This window comes from Magallana gigas, chromosome 9, assembly GCF_963853765.1.
Source record: "Magallana gigas chromosome 9, xbMagGiga1.1, whole genome shotgun sequence".
Taxonomy (NCBI): Eukaryota; Metazoa; Mollusca; class Bivalvia; order Ostreida; family Ostreidae; genus Magallana; species Magallana gigas.
The window spans coordinates 5803743-5824774 of record NC_088861.1 but is presented as its reverse complement, the minus strand read 5'-3'; the positions used below and the strand labels follow the sequence as shown (position 1 = coordinate 5824774).

The window sequence follows — 21032 nt, the reverse complement described above, 5'->3', positions numbered from 1 at the left end:
TTTAACAATACAGAGTGAGCTATATATTTATAGTAAAACAGCCCGACCCACATTTGTCTGACGTAAGCATTTCATAATATCTAGGACAATAATATAATATGTAAAATATCACGTCCACTGTTATGTAGAGATAAAATCTAAATCTGCTTTGTTTGTTGCATTGTGTAATTGTTTTCCTTAATAAACTTTTCCTTTAGATATTGAGATAACATATAATCTTTCATAACATAATTTACTCCAGAACAATTATGTGAATGTAAAAAGAACTGCGAACGCTAACGCCCGTTTCCCGCCTACATTTTACATCAAATCCTAATCAATTTATATCAAAACAAAATTTGTAATAAAATTATTTACTTTTAAACAAAAGTTTTGCTAACGCGGGGTCAAAAAAAATTTCATTGAAATCGGTCTCTATGAGTGAGGAAAATTTTATTTAGCGGCCAATATGTGCATAAAAACTTAATAACAACATATTTACGATATGTATTAAAGTAAAATTTCATTTTAATTCACATCTGTTAATTTACAAAGCAAAATTTTTTTTTGGGAATGTATTTCGGTCTGTAGATATATGTCCCCCCCCCCCCTGTGAAACAACAAACCCTTTGGTAAAAATATGCTAAATACAATAATTAAAACCCCTCAAAAGGCATTATTGTTTCACGGGGGGGGGGGGAGATGTTTTAAAAAACATTTCCGTTTTCCGTTATTTTCTATTATAAAATGAGCTATTTTAACCCAAAATACAAAGTTATCTCGCTTTGTTTGACCAAATCATTTATATCTAATGAAAATATACATAAATGTTTACATTATTATAAAAAATTAACGTTAATTAGACAACTTTCAAAAAATGACTTTTAGTTAGGCGGCTAGACAATGCTATCGTTCGCAGTCCTTTCATGAACTGGCTTGTTTCTGCCAAAACCTGATTAAAATTGTTGTCAAAAGATAAAAAAGCAATTTATATAAAATTCTACGCGTTGTTTTGTATGCAAATTACTCATACAAGAGCAGAAAAATGCTTATTATATTTACGTATAACTGCGCAGCTACAGACTTAGATTTAAGATTTAAAAATCGGATAAAAATAAAGAAAAAAGTGGTAAATAGTGTCCACTCTACAACTATTTGTCGAGAAAATGGTCTAAACTTTCTTATTTCAGTTGTAACATTGTCTCAAAGAAGGATATCCTATTCTTTAAATGGGTCTCAAAAACTTCCAATTCGCACGATATATTTTTGTCTGTGTCTATGGGAGTACATTGAAGTTACATTTACATCGAAAAATATATGTATCTTTTTATTTAAGACAATTAATTTTGGACCGTACCCTACTTCTAAAAAAATTAAATTGAATTCATGCCTTTTAAACTAGGAAAAAACTCTTAGAATTGGTATACTAGTTTTGTCGGTCACAAAGATTGTTTTGTATTTCTTTTTCTATGAAATTATAACGTCTATGTGCCTCTATAGACAGAAGAGTTCTAGGCTTAGACTGGATTTTTCTTGTTCTAAAAATAAATCCCATTCCTATTTTGAGTCAAAGTTACCACAATTATTGCACGATTCAACCTTTTTTTTCAATAGAAAACATTTATATAGTGAATTCCTTATAGTTATTTTTATGAGATCGTTATATGGATATAACGAATTTTATAACGAAGTAAATCCACTGCTCTATAACCGAGGTTTACTGTAACATCAAAAATTTAAAAAAAAATTTAAAAAATTCATCACTGGATGTTTGAAAATGGGATACTGTATGATGGGGAGGGGGTAAGTGGAGGTTCTCATTTAAAATATAGATGATATTTTATGATGCAAAGCTCAAAACCTCAACAGATTGTATTTTTATTTGTCCACTTCTTTCTAGAGTGCGTTCAAACAATAGAACAATTAATAAAGTAGAAATCAATGCAAAACGCACTTAAATAGTATACGATCTGACATGAATTCATAAAAGTATTTGTTCACCAGATTAGTTTCGATCGTCAACCAACTGCTACAAGGTTGTATACCAGTCGAGAAAGTTATGGTCGGTTGCATTCCAATCAAGACACTCAAGTTGCACGGACTTTTAATGCATGAACTTCACTTTGTAGTACATGTTATATGTTTGAACAAAAGATATATAAGAAGCAACAAAAAATAAGAGTGTATATTATTTGAAAAAATCTTTCAGGTATCTGCAATATCTTGCATATATAGTTTTGGCTTTCTTCGCATGTACATCGAACACCTAGCGCTGCACCGTTCATATAAAATACATGACGTCTACATAATATTGTAGACCATGGACGCACTTCATCAAACATAGTAACTAAGCGATAGTCAATCCAAGAAAGCAACTACGTGTTGTCGCTTTTACCAGTTTGTATTTTTAAAAAAACCCACCCTGTCCCTGCATGATCTATTACAGTGTGTAGTTTGCGCATGTGCAATGATCGACTATTTTTGTGCACTAAATTTCAATCTATTTTGTTTCGTCTTTTATTGGATATTTCTTACCAGTGCAGTGGTTGTCATTTTTTTTTCAAAACGCGTATCCAAAGATCTATCCGTCCGATATAACATTTATAATTGTATAAAAAACTAATACCTGAAGGCAGTGAAGATGGAAGAGTGCCCTCGGCCTTGTATAAGGGATGTGTAGCGATGAGCGTAACAATAGAAGTCGAAAACTAGTCGGATATGAAAGGGGAGTAATGCGTATTTATCAAATCGAATCAGGTACCAGTGTAACCGATGTCTCTCTCAAAAATTAGAATCCATCTTGGACAAGTCTACCAGCTCGATACACATTTTCACACTTGCATAACCAATGTTTTAATCCGTATAGATTCTACATTCTGCAGTTGTTCTGCCATAGCAAACCATTTAACTTTAAAACAGCAAAGGGATTTTTGTTAACGCCAGTATACACAAAGAAAGATAACTCTCAATCATCATCTTGACTGTTTAAGGGGTATGGGCGCAATTTTAGTCAATTTTTATTAATTACAAAGCTTTAGTAATGCATTTTTAATTACCAATCAAAACTTTAGAGTCAGTTGTAGATTTATAAACAAGATAGAGAGTTCACAAGTCTTTGTTCTGTAAACAATGTGTGTGCCATGTTTTCGAGTACATTGGTTCAATATACAGGTAAAAGATAATTTGACGACTGACACTCAAATTTTCGTTCACCATTAAAAATGCCTTACTGAAGCATTGAAAAAATAATAATCGAGGTAACATCTTTATGAGACAACTTTTAACATTTCATGAAAATCATAGTTATTGATCCTTCATAGAATATTGGATACTGTAGTGTGGTTTGACACAATATCCTACATCATATGATACATAAATGTATAAAAGTTCATACTGTATTGTAAGACACAATGCTTATCACTATTTTAGATACGATATTGTATCCAATGATACTATACAAAATTGTGTCATTGGTTATATTATAATTATGATACACCATAAAATGCATATTATCATGATATAAAAAAGCACTGTATAATATCATATGACAATATTTCAAGATATGATACTGTATCATATGATGAGGCATTGTATCGTGTTATACAATTTTTTATTATATCAAATGATGCAGTATTGTATTATAGTTTATGATAAAATATTATATCATATGATATAAAATAATATTATATTGTATCATATACCTATACATTCATTTATATTGAAATGATATCAAAACATTAGATACAATATTGTAACATATGGTAAAATATTGTGTCATATAATATCATCTAATATAATATGATAATTTATCATATTGTTTTAAATAATTTGATGTTATATCATGCATCATAAATAATACAACATTATACAACATAATTTCATATTAAAGAAAAAAATATTATATAATTTAATATTATATTATCAAAATTGTTTGATCATATCGTATCATATATACACTATCATATATAACATTTTAATATGGGACAATATCATACAATTTTATGCAAAACAATTTTAATACAATATTATATAGTTTCGTATATTATTTTACAATATCATATTATATGATTTAAAATTGTATCACATAATACAATTCTGTATTATATCATACTGTACGATATCATATGATTCATGTTATATCGTTTAGCAACAAACATATTTATTAAGCAAGTCTGAGTGAGGACGGACAAGGTTTTCTTAGCATCCTTATTATGGAGATCAGGCTTTGTATGTAAAGCTGGCCTTATATTTCAAATCCAAAGTTACATAGTCCATGAAAGTTAGTAAGGACAGATTTTTTCAAACAATCAAACCTGCATTTACTTTAAAAGTTTTAACCTGGTCCAGCATCATGATAATGAAAGATAAGCTTTGTATCTGAAGCTTCCTTTATTTACACATCAGGTGTAATCAGAATTTACTACATTTTATAATCCAGCTAAAAGATGCATCATCTGCGAGTATCCAAATTTTATAAAGATAAAACCAATAATAACTATGATATGTCTCTCAAAAGGCAACTTCTTAAAAAAACTTTGACCAGCTCCAAAAACCTTAAACTCGTCGAAGGAGTAAAGAGAGAGGTTTGGTAGAACATTTACTGGAACCTGCTATATATCTCTGTAAGGCCTTTTGTGAAGCTTTGGAATCCAGTACAAATAAGGTAAATCAAATTCATTTTGTTTATTAGGAATATTAAAGATATCCATTACAGATTTATGATTTTGCAGTATTTCCTACTTGGAAATGCTGCTATGGGTGTAAGTAGGATTACTTTAAAATTCTTTTAATGATGCTTCATAACAATATCTTTGTTTCATAGGGTGTACCGGGGCTTAAATGTTTGGTTAACACAATGAAAAATCATGTTTTAAACAACCATTATCTATGAAATATGAAGGATAAAAGTAACAAATCTCGGAGTTTTGTCCATTATTTACTAATGAAATATATCTAGAATGCCTACAGTCTCTCGAAAACGGCATTAAACAAGCTCTTGACCTCCTCTTTAAAATGATGTCAAATTGAATATAGGTACCAGGATTACTTTTCCCGTGATTAAATATAGAATTTCAAAAAAATGATTTATTTTCTACATAATTTCTTTAAAGCCGTAAAATACGGGAAAAGATTCATCAAATCAATTATGACGTCATAATGGTTCTAGCACACAAAAAACAGTCTGTAATCATTTACGAGATCTTGACCTTAACGTAGCTCGCGGGTTTACTGACGTCACAAGAGGAGTCGATGTAAAGAGTTGACCGTCATAGTAAACTCATACATTGACAAATGAAATATTTAGAAGCATAAAAGGAAATATTTCATAAAGCTTCAATGCAGTTTATTACTGTTCATACAAACATTTATAATTATCAAGTGCTGATAATTTAAAGATGTCACATATATACATTGTCAAATTTTGTTCTATAAAGTATGAGTGTGCGTTGAAATCCTTCCATTTAAAATCATATTTTAAAATAGACAAGTAAATTGATTGAACGTATGCATTAACTTCGCTTTTTTTTTTACAATTATGACTTCCGTAATTTTAACTACCGATCAAATTTTTGAAATTCTTTTAGCTTGAGCTAATTATTTTATACGATTACAAACTTATTGTGTTTGCCTAGTTGCCTGGCATTTTTTTTTTTTTTTTGCATTGATTGACACGGAGTCTCATGAAAACAAAAATAGCAATTTTCTGTATCTTTACAGCCTTACATTAATTGCATTTGTGCATTTGATAACATTCACAATAATGTATAATTAGTATTTACATGTTCTAAAATGTGTTAATCAGCTAGTCTTGTCAATAAATGCATTTCAATCTTTGGGTTTCAGACGTAAGGAAATGATGACGTCGGGCTAACGTCGTAATGAAGATATAAGGTTTTGAGAAATCTTTTTAATCTTCAAAGTTGTTTTGCCAAAAATTGGCCGAGAACACATACTGATTATTTCTTATGAATTGATTCATAATTATCTCCTCTGTTATTGTGTTGAGTATAATTAATTTCGTCTGAATCGTTTAAAAGTTTGAAGCATAGTTTTGAAATGCGTTTATCGACTAAGATGTGCATTTTACAGTATATTTCATTGAAATGGCGTTGCTTGATTTTATTAATGACACTGTATTTGAAACACGATAACATTATTACCGCGCAGACGAATCTCAAATGAATTTTAGAAATAAAACTCTGAAACCTCTGGATCACGTGGAAAAATTTTCAAGGTAGGTTTTCTCACAAGCAGGTAAACCCGAGATCAAAGAGATGCCGCGGACATTATTCTCCAATATACCACAAACGTCATCAGTAAATTATCGGATCAGAAATACCTATTTGTCTCGCACTGATCATGAAAGTACAACTTCAAACCGTAAAAAGTTTTAAACCATGTCAATTTCACGTGTTAGTTTCAGTCAAAACGATGTGTATTGCCTCAAATGTTTATTTTTAAGAGAACAATGCGACTGGTCCGAGGACCTCCCTAGCACATTTTCACTGCGTGTTCTTACATAAAAAATATAACCTTAAGTAGTAATCTTTGTATTAAATTGCACTTAAAATATTCGGAATATGATTCAAAGATATTTTATAAATAAGTTAAGAGTATTAAAATTCCAAAGAAAAATATGTCGTCTGCATTCCTTTGATCGATACACATGTAAACATTAATAACAAAACCGTTGGGGTAACACGCAACAGCCGTCAAAATGACAAAGATCGTCTTTATATACAAGAAACAATCTGTAGAAATACTGGGGTGCTAATAGAATAGAAATAAAGTTCTTGTTATCGTGAATGTTGCAGGATAACCTCCTCGGTCTCGAAATGTTGTTTGAAATATAAAAGCCTTGGCTAACGCCTCGGCTTTTATATTTCAAAATAACATTTCTCGACCTCGGAGGTTATTCTGCAACATTCACGAAAACTCGTACTTTATTCTTATTTATAAGTATATTGCTATGATGTCATTTATTCATTATGACTTCATACAGGATTTAATAGATTTTTTTCACGTACTATTAAACGGCTCAAGACAAGGGCTGGAGGAAATTTAACATTTTATAATTTTAAATGTACAAATTCATAAGCGGTTAATATGATCAGATAAATTTTATGATAATGATTTGTTCATGATAATTGATGAATCTAAATAATGCATTACTTTTTGGATGGTTCCAAACAGAATTTTCACAAAATATCATAATTTCAGAATACGGGGTAGGAGGGATTCCTATTGTAGTATCTCTCTAAAGTGCCAAGAAAGTTGTCATAAGAATTTTATAAGTTATAAATCAAATGCTAAGGTTGATATATGAAAGTTTTAAAAAAAAATCATCGACAATTGTTTATGTGCCATCACATTTCGTTCAAATTTAGAATCAAAAACTTCAAAATTTGAAGTGCTGATTTCAGTTGATAAAATTATGATATTGCTATGTAAAAAAGCCAATGTCGTAAACAACTTTGAAATTTGTTTTTATTCTCAAAATTACGAAAGCCCATTGAGCTCATCTTTGTAGGTAAAAACAATATTGTTTTTCGCGAATAACGGCGAAACTTTCGCGAATTTACGCGTCACTTTCGTGAATAAACGCGAAACTTAAATATAAAAATTGTCATTTCATACAAGAACTCTTTTGAAGAACAATGACTGAAAACAAACATATCCTATTTTAAACAAAACAAAATAATCTTATTATATAAAGATATAAATGAATTAGATTAAACTTCATAGAGGTTGGTGTAAATTCAAACGTAGGATATCTTTAAAATCTTAGTACTGATTTTCAAAGGATATAATGCATCACGCTTCTCATATTATCATGGGCGCAGAATTATAGAAAACGAGGCATTATCACATTAGTCTTAAAACAATTTTGATTCGAATTAAAAGTTGTTTTTTTAATATCGTTGTAGAATTGAAAAGATATTATTGTTCAATACATTATGATATATGTTATATCGCCGCAACGTAGATTAACGTCTTGTTTCATTTCAGAAAAATAAGTCAAGCTGTGAATTGAAATAAATAAGGTTAATCTATACATTTTTAAAAGCTATTGTTCAAATCTAGATGATGTAAATTTGTCCTCTAAATTTATCACATGTGTCATTTGAAAACCAGTACTAAAAATTTAAAAATTTCCGACGGTTGAATTTATATTAGTTCTGTAAGAAAGATAATCAATGTGTCTTTTACTAATTAACAATTTTTAATTGTCAATGAGTCCATGACTAATTAGTAAAAGACAAATGAATGCCTGTTCGAACACAGGGTCGGCAAACAAATGAAGAATGATGCTTAAACTCTAAGTTATTAATATCTATATGTTAAAGAAAAAATTTTGTTTTCATAACGTAACACGGATAATATAATAATGATGAATAATAAGAATTTATTTAAAACTAAAATGTCTTTGTTTTCACTCATTGTTCTTCATAAGAGTTTTTGTATGAAATAACAATATTTAAGAATCGCGTTTATTCGCAAACTGACGCGTTTATTCGCAAAACTTTAGCGTTTATTCGCGAAACTTTTGCGTTTATTCGCGAAACTTATTCGTTCATTTGCGGAACTAACGCGTTAATTCGCGAAAAAATTTACCTACGAAATTGAGCTCAATTGGCTTTCGTACAAATTAATGAAAATGATTTTCAAATAAATTCCAACAAATGAAATAATTATTGCAGAAAACTGAAAATATGTCCCTTAAAGGTAAGAAAGTTGTCATGAAAATGATATATGTTGTAGAGGACATCTCAAAGTAAATTTGTTGAAAAAAGCAAAAAAAAAAATCATTGACTAACGCGCGCTAGCACGTTATGAAAATTTGTTTGCACACACCGTTGCAGTTATGAGATCACATCTTTCAAAAAATAATGTTTCAATGCTTATATTTACGTTTTTTAACATTTGTTCTCTTTCCTAAAACATGATTTATTTTTAACGAGTGATGTGCAATTAACGGAAGAGCCATTGGAACAGCCGAATCATGCTGACAAAAATAGTGCACAGAGATTTGATAACTTATGAGAGAATTTTATTTTTCATTCTGTAATTTGATGAATTTACTTTTAGTTTACTAAGAAATTAATCAATTAAATTCATTTTACTAATAAAATGTGTTTACATCAATGAAATATTAATCCTAAGTATAATATCAGGTCGTCATCTGCCTCGAGTCTCGAGGAGAGTCGGTCATGTTCTTCGAGAAATACTAAAGGAAGACTGTATTCATACGCATCAGATTTGGTCTTCTGTGTTATGTGTAAATATCACTCAAATAAAGAAATGCAGTTTGATAGGGGGAAAGAAAGTCAATGTAAATATATAACTTTACACTGCAACCTTCTGTTCCCCCTTAAGTCATTAACAATTAAATTAAATATCAAATATTGTGATTCCTTACTGTTAACCCACATGTAGGTGCATTACTGTTTCACGTATTTTAAAATTTCGAATGAGGTAAGCATAAATGCGAATTATTGGAAAGTACATTTATTAATGAACAGTAGTAGTAAAAATATATATAAGTGGTACATAGGACTTCTTTGGGGAATAATTCAATACAGAGAAAACTTAAACTTATAGAGGTTTTTATCTTACGTTACATTGATTTTAATCACTATATAAGGCTGAACAAAATTGTTCTTTTCAACTCCAAATACCATTGATCGTTTTTCTTCCATGCAAATTGGTTGTTTAAAATGCATTTAAATGATTATTTTGGGGGAATGAAAAGCAAACCAAAACTCAGATCAAATCAAAAATAACATCATATATGTCGTTATTGCTCAAATTCATTTCATTTATCTTAAAGAAATAAAAAGTACTGAGAATTCATTATTTTTTTCTCAATAATTCTTTGTTTTATTTTATTCGTACACATTTCAGCAATCATGTGTGACAATAATGTGCTGTAAGGGAAGGTTTCATATCGATGGAATACATCACTCAGATCAGAAAGAAATATGAACAACACACCAAAGAACAAATGTTTTCTTGTTCTACAATTTCTGTTAATAATACAATTGATCTCAATTAAATAATTTTAACTAGTAAAGTTTAAATCCAGAAAACGTTGTTATGGGAGTACTAACACTGTAGTAACCGACACCACTGTACCGTTTGACCCACACTCTGTCTGCGTTCTGAAGATGTAAGATAACCAGGTTGGTTCCTGTCTGGTGAATTCTAACGCTGCTTCCACTGTCGTACCAGGCTAAGGCCCTGACCTTACTGGATCCATTCAAAACTATGTCTAACCAGATGTCTTTTTGATAGGCAGACTGGACAGAGATAAAGAACACATATGTCCCCGCTGGGGGCGCTGTAAAGATACCAGTACTGGGGTTGTAGCCGGCTCCTAGATTGCAGATTACTGTGGGGAACACTAGGGTGTCTCCTGTCCAATCATTATCATATGATGACATACCCGCTGTAAACGCATGGTGGCTACTCTTATCTACAATTGGAAAAATAACTAATTGTAATTTAAAGTGTATATACTGCTTAATAGTCACGAAGTTTATCACATGGTTCTGTGCTTTTAATGAGTAGGTATGTCTAAAATAATTAAGAGAAACATATTTGAATATAGAATTGATTAAACAATTACAACTATGTATTCTACATATTTTATTTTAAGCATTCTAATTAGAACACTTTGATTTTTATGAATGAATTACGGAATAAAACATGGCATAGAACATTAAGAACTGTGGAAAAAAGGCCGTGACAAAAATAGGAAGCAAATTATTAATGTGTGTGTGCATGCGAATGGGCATGCGATAACTCATCAGTTTCATTTAAACAAGGAAAAAGTACTTTCTTTGGAGAAATTATTATTTTCAATATTCCATTACACTAAAAATAACTCAGTTGAAAACATGCACGGCTTATATAAGTCCTTTCTAGAGATCAAGATCACTCATACGTGTACAAGTTGTTTAGCTTCATGCACATAAAAATATATTTAATATATACATGTTTACAGATGAAGAATTAGAGTTTTGAATATTTATTAAGTAATGTTTGCAGTTATAGAGCATTACATATGACTGGTAGTAGTAACATGTTATAAACATGTATGTGAAGGATAACAAGATTACTCTCGTCGGTGTTGTCATTTATGCGGTTATGAAAGACGCTAGTACTGCAGTTTAAAACTAATTTTGAATTAAGCTATTATAACATATAAGCACGCACTTCAGAATAGGGCGAAATTAACTGTTTGCAAGTGTAAAAGAGCAAAAAAAATTATAACTTAGGGCAAAAATAAAGCTATTTAGATTCCCTACGTCACAATTGAATAATTTTAATAATTCTATATCAAGTTATGTTTTATGAACATGAAACAAAAATGTAAACTTCAGATTTGTAAAAAGAGTGACAGACTTTTAATGCTGTAAACGTCGATAAATTTGCGATGTCTGTGTAGAAAGCGTCCATATGGTTCTATTTTGGGAGACAAAAATACAACAACAAACGGCCATATATTGTGCATGGTAGTACTATTTTAAAAACTGCTCGCGCTGAGAAAAAATGTGTTTTAACACCCTTTAACCCCACGTCACCTACAAGGGTTTTTCTATTAGACAATTTATATATTTACAATTATACATGTCACAAGATATTATTTTGATAAAATATTAATACGAAATTAAATTTGTCAAAGTTAGACCTCTTTAAGTTTTAGCAACATAATTTATATCAATGATTTCGAAGTATCCATTTTGCAAAATTCTATTTTAATTGGTTTATTTGTGATTTTCTAGCAACACATGCTTTTAATATATAATAGGTCATTTGGTATGAAAAAAATGTAAAGTTCATCTTACCGCAGTTCAATCTGGACAAGTTCATGTTGGCCACTTCCAAAGAAGCCACAGCAGACGATAGTTTAAGCTGCTCATACTCCGACGTTTTTAACTGTGTTTCAAGCTTAGTGACTGTTCTATTCAAGATTTCTGAAAAAATGAATTAAACATTTTCTAAAACCAATTCATACAAATATATAAAATGGTTATATATGACAAATAATACATTTTCCAAAAGAATAATGATAAATAAACCTAATCTTGTATATAAAACTTTTAAAAACTATGTTATTGTACAGATAAACCAGTGTTCGATATTTTAAAGGTCTGCCCACAGGTTTGTATACTAGGAAAAAACAAATTTCACAAATGAAATATCTGCTTAAGATGGAATTCTTATCAAACATGTGCTCTGCTACCATGGAAACAATTAACTAAAAACCATTTACAGTGACTTTTCGGGGTTTTTTAATCAAAGCAAGCACATTTCTATTTTTTACGATATACAACACATGTAAATACCTGTGAAGGTTCCTCTAATTTCCGATTGAGAATCAATTATATTTTGAATGAGCACTTTGTTATTAGTGAGATTAAGTTCGGTTTGAACGATTTCCGCTTTTAATTCTTCGACTGAATTGTTAAAATACCGTTTAAGTTCTTCGTATTTTTTATCCCTCGACTCATTTTCAGTCTCTGTGCTTTCCTTGAAATCTAACAGCGTGACCGAGAGGTAGCGTACCTCTATTTTGATATCATCAAGGACACTATGAGTTTTGTTAAACATTTCTCGCCTTTTATCGTCTGAATCCTTCTGGATGACGTTTAATTCGTCGCGCAGAGTACTAAAGTTCTCGTTAACTGATTGTAATTTAGTTTCGAGCTCCATGATTCTGGCCTCATTTATCCTGCTACTGTTCTTTAGTTCGTTATTTTCCTGTTGAAGAGAGTTCACCTGAATCTTTAGTGCATCAATCGTTTGCTGTTGTCCGGTAAATCTTGCTTCACTTGCAGCTAGACTTTTCTTTATAACGGTAACGTCATTTACCAGTGCATGGACATTCTTTACTAAAGCGAGGCGGATGACAGTCTCTTGGTTAATCATTTGTCGTAGGATGCTCAAATCGTTCCATTCCTGGTCTTTGCTCTCCAATGATGTTGAAGTCTTGTTTTCTCCATCAGTAAGGAACGATGAGATTGGTTCTGCATCAGAAAAACTTAGCAATATCGCTAAAATACAAACCACTCTCATTTTTTCGAACTGTAGAATAAACTGTTTTACACTACAGAATGAGCTATATATTTATAGTAAAACAGCCCTACCCACAATTTTCTGACGTGTACATTTTGTAAGATTTGGGACACTATTTGAAGTGTCACGTCCACTGTTAGGCAGAGATAAAAACCAAAAACTGCTTCATTGGATACTATGTTTAATTGTTGTCCTCAAAAAAGCTTTTCCTTTTCATCTCGAAATACATTTTATCTTTCAAAACATACTCACTCTAAAACAACCTAGTGAAATGTTGCCACTAGTGATAACGATTTTTCAAAGTATGTCAAACAATTTTAACATCTTACAATGCCCCCATCCCCGCCGAAATCTAATAACATAAGTGGGATATAAATAAGAAGACATTGTGAAATTATAATTGGGCTAAATATTTAAAATTATTCAAGCTCGATTGCCATAAAAAGTTTTATATATTATCAAACCTTATAAATATGAATTGTATGTTGATTTTATTATTCAAAAACTCAACTTCTTATCAACAATAGAAGACACTCAAATAACACCTAATGCTATGATTGACCTTTCCAAAATATAACCAGTGTATCCCAACAGGGTATTAACTTTTGGAACTTAAGATAACTGAAAGAACAAAATATCAATGTTAAAAGATATAATATTATGTGGGGATATCTGGTAATGTCATATGTAGTTTAAGACAAAGATATAGAGTGTTCCTTAATTACTATACTATAGACTATATTATATCCATAAAATCAAATAAAAAAAGACAAAAAATTTATATCGATATTGTGTTTTTAGATTTTAAACAGGCTTTCAGTAGCGTTTTGAGAAATAGAAACTGGAAAAAATCATTTTCCTTTGATAAAAGTGGAAAATGTTTCTTTTTTTAACTTAAAAAAAGATGTGTGCTGGCATAAACAAAAAACTTTGCGAGTTGGGTGTTATTATTTATTTTTGAAATGTAAAAATGAAATCGGCAATAGAAAATTTATAACCGTTTCTATTTTCTTATTTATCTGTGATTTATAAAAGTAGCTTACATAAAAGGTAGCTATCAATCTTCTAGAAATTATTATCTAAAATATGGACATTCGTTAACTTTCAAAAAATTAAAGTTTCTTTAATTTTACGTGTTCTTATGTTTTTATTCATGTACTTGTACTCCCATAGTTGACAATCACTTTATCCAGGGTCAAACGATCACATAAAATAGATACATATTTGTGATACGTAATATCATTAGGTTATATCTCATTATATACTTAGCTTTGCACTATATTTAAAAGTCTTTAAAATAAAACATACGAGGCTTAGCGTAATTTCTTCCTCAGCAGGTCAATACATTTTATCATATGTTACTGAAAAAATGTACCCAATTGCGCTCATATTTTACCTTTAACGATGCAAAGTACCATGAATATTATGCCAGGTTATTTCCCACCATTAATATGGTCTTGAAATAGTATATTGACTTATTAGATAATATCGAAATTGGTATTTTGGAGCACATTCTTATGGTATTAGCTACTTTTCGTCTTCCGTAATCGTACTCGAAAACACTTGTAAACACTCGTAATACATGTATAATAAACTTTAAACGGGCAGACTGCAGTCACATCACATCAAAAAATCTTAACAACTCCTGAAAATCCCAATCCCTTGGAGGGGTAGGTACATCTGTAACCCAGTTTTACTGTCTATTTTCTTATATTGAATTCAAATTTTAACATTGTCCCCATAAAATACGGGGAGGGGGCAACTAAATGTTAATTCATTTTCTATATATTTATCATTGTTGCGCCGTTCATTGCAGTCGGAAGCCCATCCCCTGCCCCCCCCCCCCCCCCGACCATCCCTCCCGATGCTTTGTGCCTAGACTGGCCATTGATGAGAGACATCACCTTTAGAATTTTGGTACAACTCGTTTAGTACGAACACGGATATAGCGAATTCTCGGATATAGCGAAGTTTTTTTGAGTGTCCTGTAAAATACCTAACAAATTTTGGCATTATTTTACGGTTATAACGATTTCGAATATAACGAATTTACGGATAAAGCGAACTGATTTTGAGTATTTTTTTTTAGTTTTAGTCTCCATTTGCAAAAATAATAATATGGTGTCAATTTATGAAATAGAAATTATAGTCTGGTGAAAGAAAACCTGTATATAGTGAATTCTCTATAAATATTACGAATTCGGTATATGGTTATAACGAAGGAAATCTGTTGATCCTTAGGACTTCGCTATAATCGAGTTTTACTGTATCTAGATTTTTTACAAGACACTTTGTACTAACTTTTGCTCTAAATTTTGTTCTGAACATTATTTAAATGTTAACATAATATTTCTCTGCTTCAAGTGTCATGTCATTTTAATCGGATACCCATAACAAATTTAAAGCTTTGGGCGAATTTTTAGTGAACCGGAAGTGTCCAGCAAAGTCCCTATGGTCATGTTCAGGAAAGTATCTAAAGATCAATCCTATTGGATGTCATAGGATATATCTTACGATATATCTTACAGTCACTCTAAGACAAATCTTAAGATGTATACCGAACATATTTAAAGTTAAGATGTCTAATATCGACTTAGTTTTCTTTCTAAAAGTAATATCAATAGAATAAATGTGAAAATATTATTGTGAAAGTTTATCACAAACATACATGAATATTAAGTATTAATTTTACATTTCTAAGGTCAGTGTTATTAATGTGATACATGCATTTGGTTTACAATGGCATTTATTTATTTTCGTATTACCATTACATGGTAATATGCATGCCCTAATTTTTTTCTTTTTAATTGCATCTCCTATTTTAAATATCATTGAGCCATGGTCAGTCACCTTACTAGATCAAAATCACCGAGAGTTTTAAACCCTCATACAAGTAGTTATGAGATACAAATTGAACTCATTTAATTCCAGGGTTAAATAGGATGGCCCGGATGAAAATTTTCAAAGCGAAGAAAGAGGGACCTCTGTGCCGTGGAGGCTTTTGGCACTTTACGTGACGTTGATTTGGTGAAATTGTGCTGGTAAATGTAGACACTGGTGTTTATATACGCATGTACATGTCATAATATTTATCATGTGTTCATCACTTTTTTTCTCTCAAAAAATTAGATTAATTAGAGCTATCAATGATATTTTTATCATCATTTTGCCATTACATTAAAATCAGATATATTTTGCTGCATATTATTAATTTGTATGTAATTATGCAAATTATAAAAGGCTCTTTCAGATCAAGAGATCTTTCATAAATTTTAAAACGGAAAATAGTCGAGAAAGTTAGAATACGGATATTGTACCCAATTGACTTATAGGAGTCATGCGCGGATTTGGGGGGGGGGGGGTTGATACGCGTATATAAATAATTCAATGATATATATTGTTTACTTTTGTTTACTTTTAAGGCCCAAATACAACTAAAATAGAAAAGTATAGGTAAGTATATTAAGTCACGGCATCAATGATATATCTTCTTATAATATTCAAATGCACGTATAACTACAGTATGTGTGCTTTTATATCTCAAAGTACTCTGACATGGTGTAGCTATCGGTTTTCTTCTTCTTTTAAAGGTGGATGTTCACATTCAACATGTTTACTGTTGATTTTATTGAGAATATGGCAGAGGTTGTGATATCTTAAAGTTATGATGGTTTTAAGAGGCGTTGTAAGTTAGGAATACGTTATGTTTTCGATCAAGTTTAGAAAGAATCTTCTTAATTTGTCATGAAACTAATTAATATAATTATATATGGTGCGGATTAGAACGCAGCTCCACTTCACTTCCGATGAGAGTCGTTGCATAGAGGAGTAGAGTCTATGTTGGCATACAGAATTTAATGTCATTAAGTCATTTTGTAAAGGATACATAACCATCTGCATCTATTAGTGGAAACAAAACCTTGAATAAACCAAGTACATAAGAAGAAGAAAAACTTCTTGCCATAAAGTTACGCTGTTTTGTAGATGCTATCATGTATATACATATATATATATCATTTTTCTTTCGATCAGTCAGTTTGTCCGATTACCAAAATAAATCAATAATACGGTTTAACATTCAGGACATTAAGTAAAAAGCGTGTAACCCCTTTTTAATTCCACAGTTTTTGGTGAATCAAATGTCAAAAAGCGATAAATTTTTCGTCGAATTCGCTCGAATTTTTGTAGTTCCATCGCCACCTTTTGTTTCGCTCGTAGTTCGTCTTCGTCGATGAATTCGGTACTGACATGTGGATCGTGTCTCCTGTGGTGAACCCCAGGCAAACTTCTGAGTTGTCTCGAGTTGAATCGAGGAAGCTGCAGTGGCAGGTGCTGTTCGGTCGAAATCGAGGCCCTTCTTGGAGGGGGCAGACTAGTTGATCTAGTTGTCCCTACAGATATTTAATTTTGTTTTTCGATAAAACTGTGCGGCCGAGGATTCGTGGGGTCCTTCTTTACCAGAGTTGTATAATTTCGCTGCAGGGAGGGTGTGAACTGTAAGCTCTGCGATCGCTCGAATCTAGATGGCATTTTTATTTCCAGGTCGGATTCGAATGTATCCCTTGTTTCAGCTTCTCGATCGACAGCAGAGTCAACGGATTATTTTGATCCACCAAGCAAAGGAGCTGGTTGGGATTTGTGAAAACTAGAATGTTCTTTTGTGTCAGATGTCCGACGAACGGGTAGCTAATTCACATCCAACTCGGGCATCGATTCTCGACGGCGTTTTTAATGTTTTCTTTTCAATAGAACACAAGTCCCATCTGTATATTGATCGATGGTCGTGCATATCTTTAAACATTTTAGACAGAGACATTTTCGGTCTATTCGAGTCAATTTTCTTTTGGAAAGACATGTTCTCCCTCATTTTACCAGTTACCCGATATCAAAATCGACCAGGCATACAGACTCGGAAAACCAGGACAGAAGACGCAGAATCCACGCCCAATAATGATCAAGCTAACAAGTGTGATGGACAAGGAAACGGTTATTCACAAATCCAGAGAAATTCCGTACAACAATCGTCCAGGGCTAACTGAGGATTTCCCTCCCGAACTAAGAGACCCAAGAAAAAAACTAATACCATTCCTAATAAAAGCAAAGAATAACGGGGAAAAGGCCTCGCTTACTAGAGATAAGCTTCGAATCGAAAGCAAAATGTACTGTCTAGAAGATTTGGAAAACGATGTTCATAAATAGGAACTCGGCCGCCCACTGTTTACTGTAAATAAGGACATTGTAAATTATGACATTACAAATGATTATTCTAGTGTTATTGAAAATGTACAACCCGTGATGAACATTAGTGTTGTATCATGGAATATAGAAAAAACTTAGCAAGTAAATTACGCTCCAATAAAAGTGAAGTGTATTCCCTGATACAGCATTATGATATCATTGGTTTTATAGAATCATTTCAGAGAAAAGACAATGAATTTGATCATGAATTTGAAAGTAATGAATGGGTAATATTTTCAGTCATGCGTACAGTTGGTAATAAACCAGCAGGTGGTGTAACAGTTTTAGTTAAGAGGTCCTTGGTGCTACAACACAGTGTGACAAAAATATTTAGTGTTGATGATAGATTGTATTTGCATATTAAGGATATATTTAGTGATCAGGAGTGCCCAAATTTAATTTTGGGTTTTATTTATCTACCCCCACATGGGTCTATATACTACAATTCTAGAGACACTGAATGTGGAATAGACCTTCTAGCAGAAGATGTATATGAAATAAAAAATGACCCAAGATACAATAACTGTAGATTACTACTGGCTTGTGACATTAATGCAAGAACAGGTGCTAGTGTAGATTATATGCTTGATGATTCAATTAAGTATATCCCAGTGTTAGAAGACTGTGAGGACGAACTGTTTATGTCAGATAAATTCTGTAAAAAGCGAAAAATTCAGGACAAAGAGACAAATCATTTTGGTAAACAATTACTAGATCTGTGTGCAGTGGAGGGAATTCATCTTGTGAATGGTAGAACCAACAGTGACTTGTTAGGAAACTTTACATTTATTTCTAACAGAGGGTGTAGTACAATTGATTACTGCATAGCTGATTCAGCAATGTTTAAGTACATTAGTGATTTTAAAGTATTAGATGTAGATATTTCCCTCCATCTACCTATACTTTGTACATTAAATATTGTAAATAATAGTATTGAAGCCATGGAGGTTGATGTACAACTTGAACATTTACCAAAATTTAAGTGGGATATAAGTAAATCTGTTAAATTTTCACATAATATGCATAATCCAGATGTGTTATCAGAAATTAAATGTATTACTGAGTCATGTAACTTAAGTACAAAGGAAACTGTCTGTAATTTGAGAGGTGTCTTGGACAGGTGTGATGAGCACATGGAAGTAAAAGGTGAAAAAACAACAAAGGCAAATACAGAAAGAATCAATCAAAAATGGTTCGACAAAGAGTGTGAACAACTCAAGAAAACAAAGTGCCAACCTCTTCACAAGTACAGAGTAACGCACACAGCAAAACAGCTAGATAAATACCTTGAATGTAAGAAAAGATACAAGGACTTATGTATAAGTAAAGAAAGAGACTATAGAGAATTTATGAAAAATAAATTGTGTGAAGCAACCAAAGACTCTACCGAGTTCTGGAGAACTATAAAGTTGCTGAAGTCATGCCAATCAACAGTAAAGAAAAAACCTGTTATTTCAGCCAGAAAATGGGCCAATTACTTCTGCAACTTATTTAACCAAGAAGAGACAATAACAAATGACTTTACTGAACATGTAAACAATATGCTAGAACAACACAAGGAAGGCTGCGATTTGTACAATTCTGATGAGATTCTTGACAATGAAATCACAGAAGAAGAAATTCAGGAAGTTATCAAAGGTCTAAAAAACAATAAAAGTCCTTGACAAGATGGAATCCCAAACGAATTTTACGAAGTATTCCAACAAAGAAGTAGGAAACCTATTAAGGAAACTTTTTAACCAAATATTTAATTCAGGACAATTTCCAGAGTCTTGGTTCAAAAGTGTGATTATTCCTCTCTTTAAAAAAAGAGACAGAGAAGACCCTAATAACTATAGGGGAATCTCACTACTTGATTCCTGTAGCAAAATATTCACAACAGTTCTGAATAAGAGACTCAATTTATGATCTCAGACCATGGGTCGTATTCCCGAGGAACAAGCAGGATTTCGTCATGGATATTCCACAACTGACAATATTTTTGTTCTACAATCTATAGTGCAGAAATACATTACAAAAAAACGAGGGAAGATCTATTGTGTCTTTATAGACTTCTCCAAAGCATTTGACTCTATCGATCGTAAAAATCTATTTTATTGTCTTATCAACAAAGGTATACATGGTAAGATGATCACAATATTACAGTCTATTTATCACCGTGTGCTAAGTTGTGTTAAAATTGGAAACAAAATTACTGAATATTTTACATGTAATGTCGGTGTTCGTCAAGGATGTATTTTAAGCCCATGGCTTTTCTCGATGTACATAAATGAATTTATTGAGATGTTACGTAACTCTCAGTGTGAAGGAATCCATATTACAGAACAAATATCGGATATAACCGCCCTCCTGTTTGCTGACAATCTTCTTATGACATCAGACACTGTAAATAGACTACAAAAGAAACTAAACGTACTACAAAAATACTGTCTGAAGTGGGACCTAACAGTAAATATGGACAAATCAAGAGTAGTGGTTTTCAAGAGAGGTGGAGTAATTGCAGGCACAGAAAAATGGATGTTCAACGGGAAACCTATGGATGTTGAGTCTTACTACAAGTACCTTGGTACCACATTTTCCTGTCGACTGAAATGGACCCAATGCTGTAAATCACTGGCACTACAGGCACAAAAAGCATTAAATATGTTAAAACATTCTTTGAAAATCCTGAATAACCGTGATCCCAAGGTGTGTTTTAAACTTTTGACAGCATTATCGTTCCTATTCTAACA

General features: G+C 31.7%; 1 protein-coding gene across 1 annotated transcript; it reads right to left on the bottom strand.

Moving 5' to 3' along the window:
• Nucleotides 1-9847: 9847 nt before the first annotated feature.
• Nucleotides 9848-13391, bottom strand: LOC136271360 (paramyosin-like). Its single transcript, XM_066071266.1, has 3 exons — nt 12333-13391; nt 11832-11960; nt 9848-10456 (listed from the first exon to the last, which is right to left on the bottom strand). Exons 1-3 carry the CDS (start codon nt 13060-13062, stop codon nt 10047-10049), a joined length of 1269 nt encoding a protein of 422 aa, XP_065927338.1. The 5' UTR covers nt 13063-13391; the 3' UTR covers nt 9848-10046.
• Nucleotides 13392-21032: the final 7641 nt, after the last annotated feature.

Coding starts and splice junctions, on each gene's coding strand:
- LOC136271360 (XM_066071266.1), bottom strand. CDS start 13,062: ATGAGAGTGGTTTGTATTTTAGCGATATTGCTAAGTTTTTCTGATGCA. Junction 11,961..12,332: donor AATTAGAGGAACCTTCACAG/GTATTTACATGT, acceptor TCATTTTTTCAG/AAATCTTGAATAGAACAGTC. Junction 10,457..11,831: donor CTTGTCCAGATTGAACTGCG/GTAAGATGAACT, acceptor TTCCAATTGTAG/ATAAGAGTAGCCACCATGCG.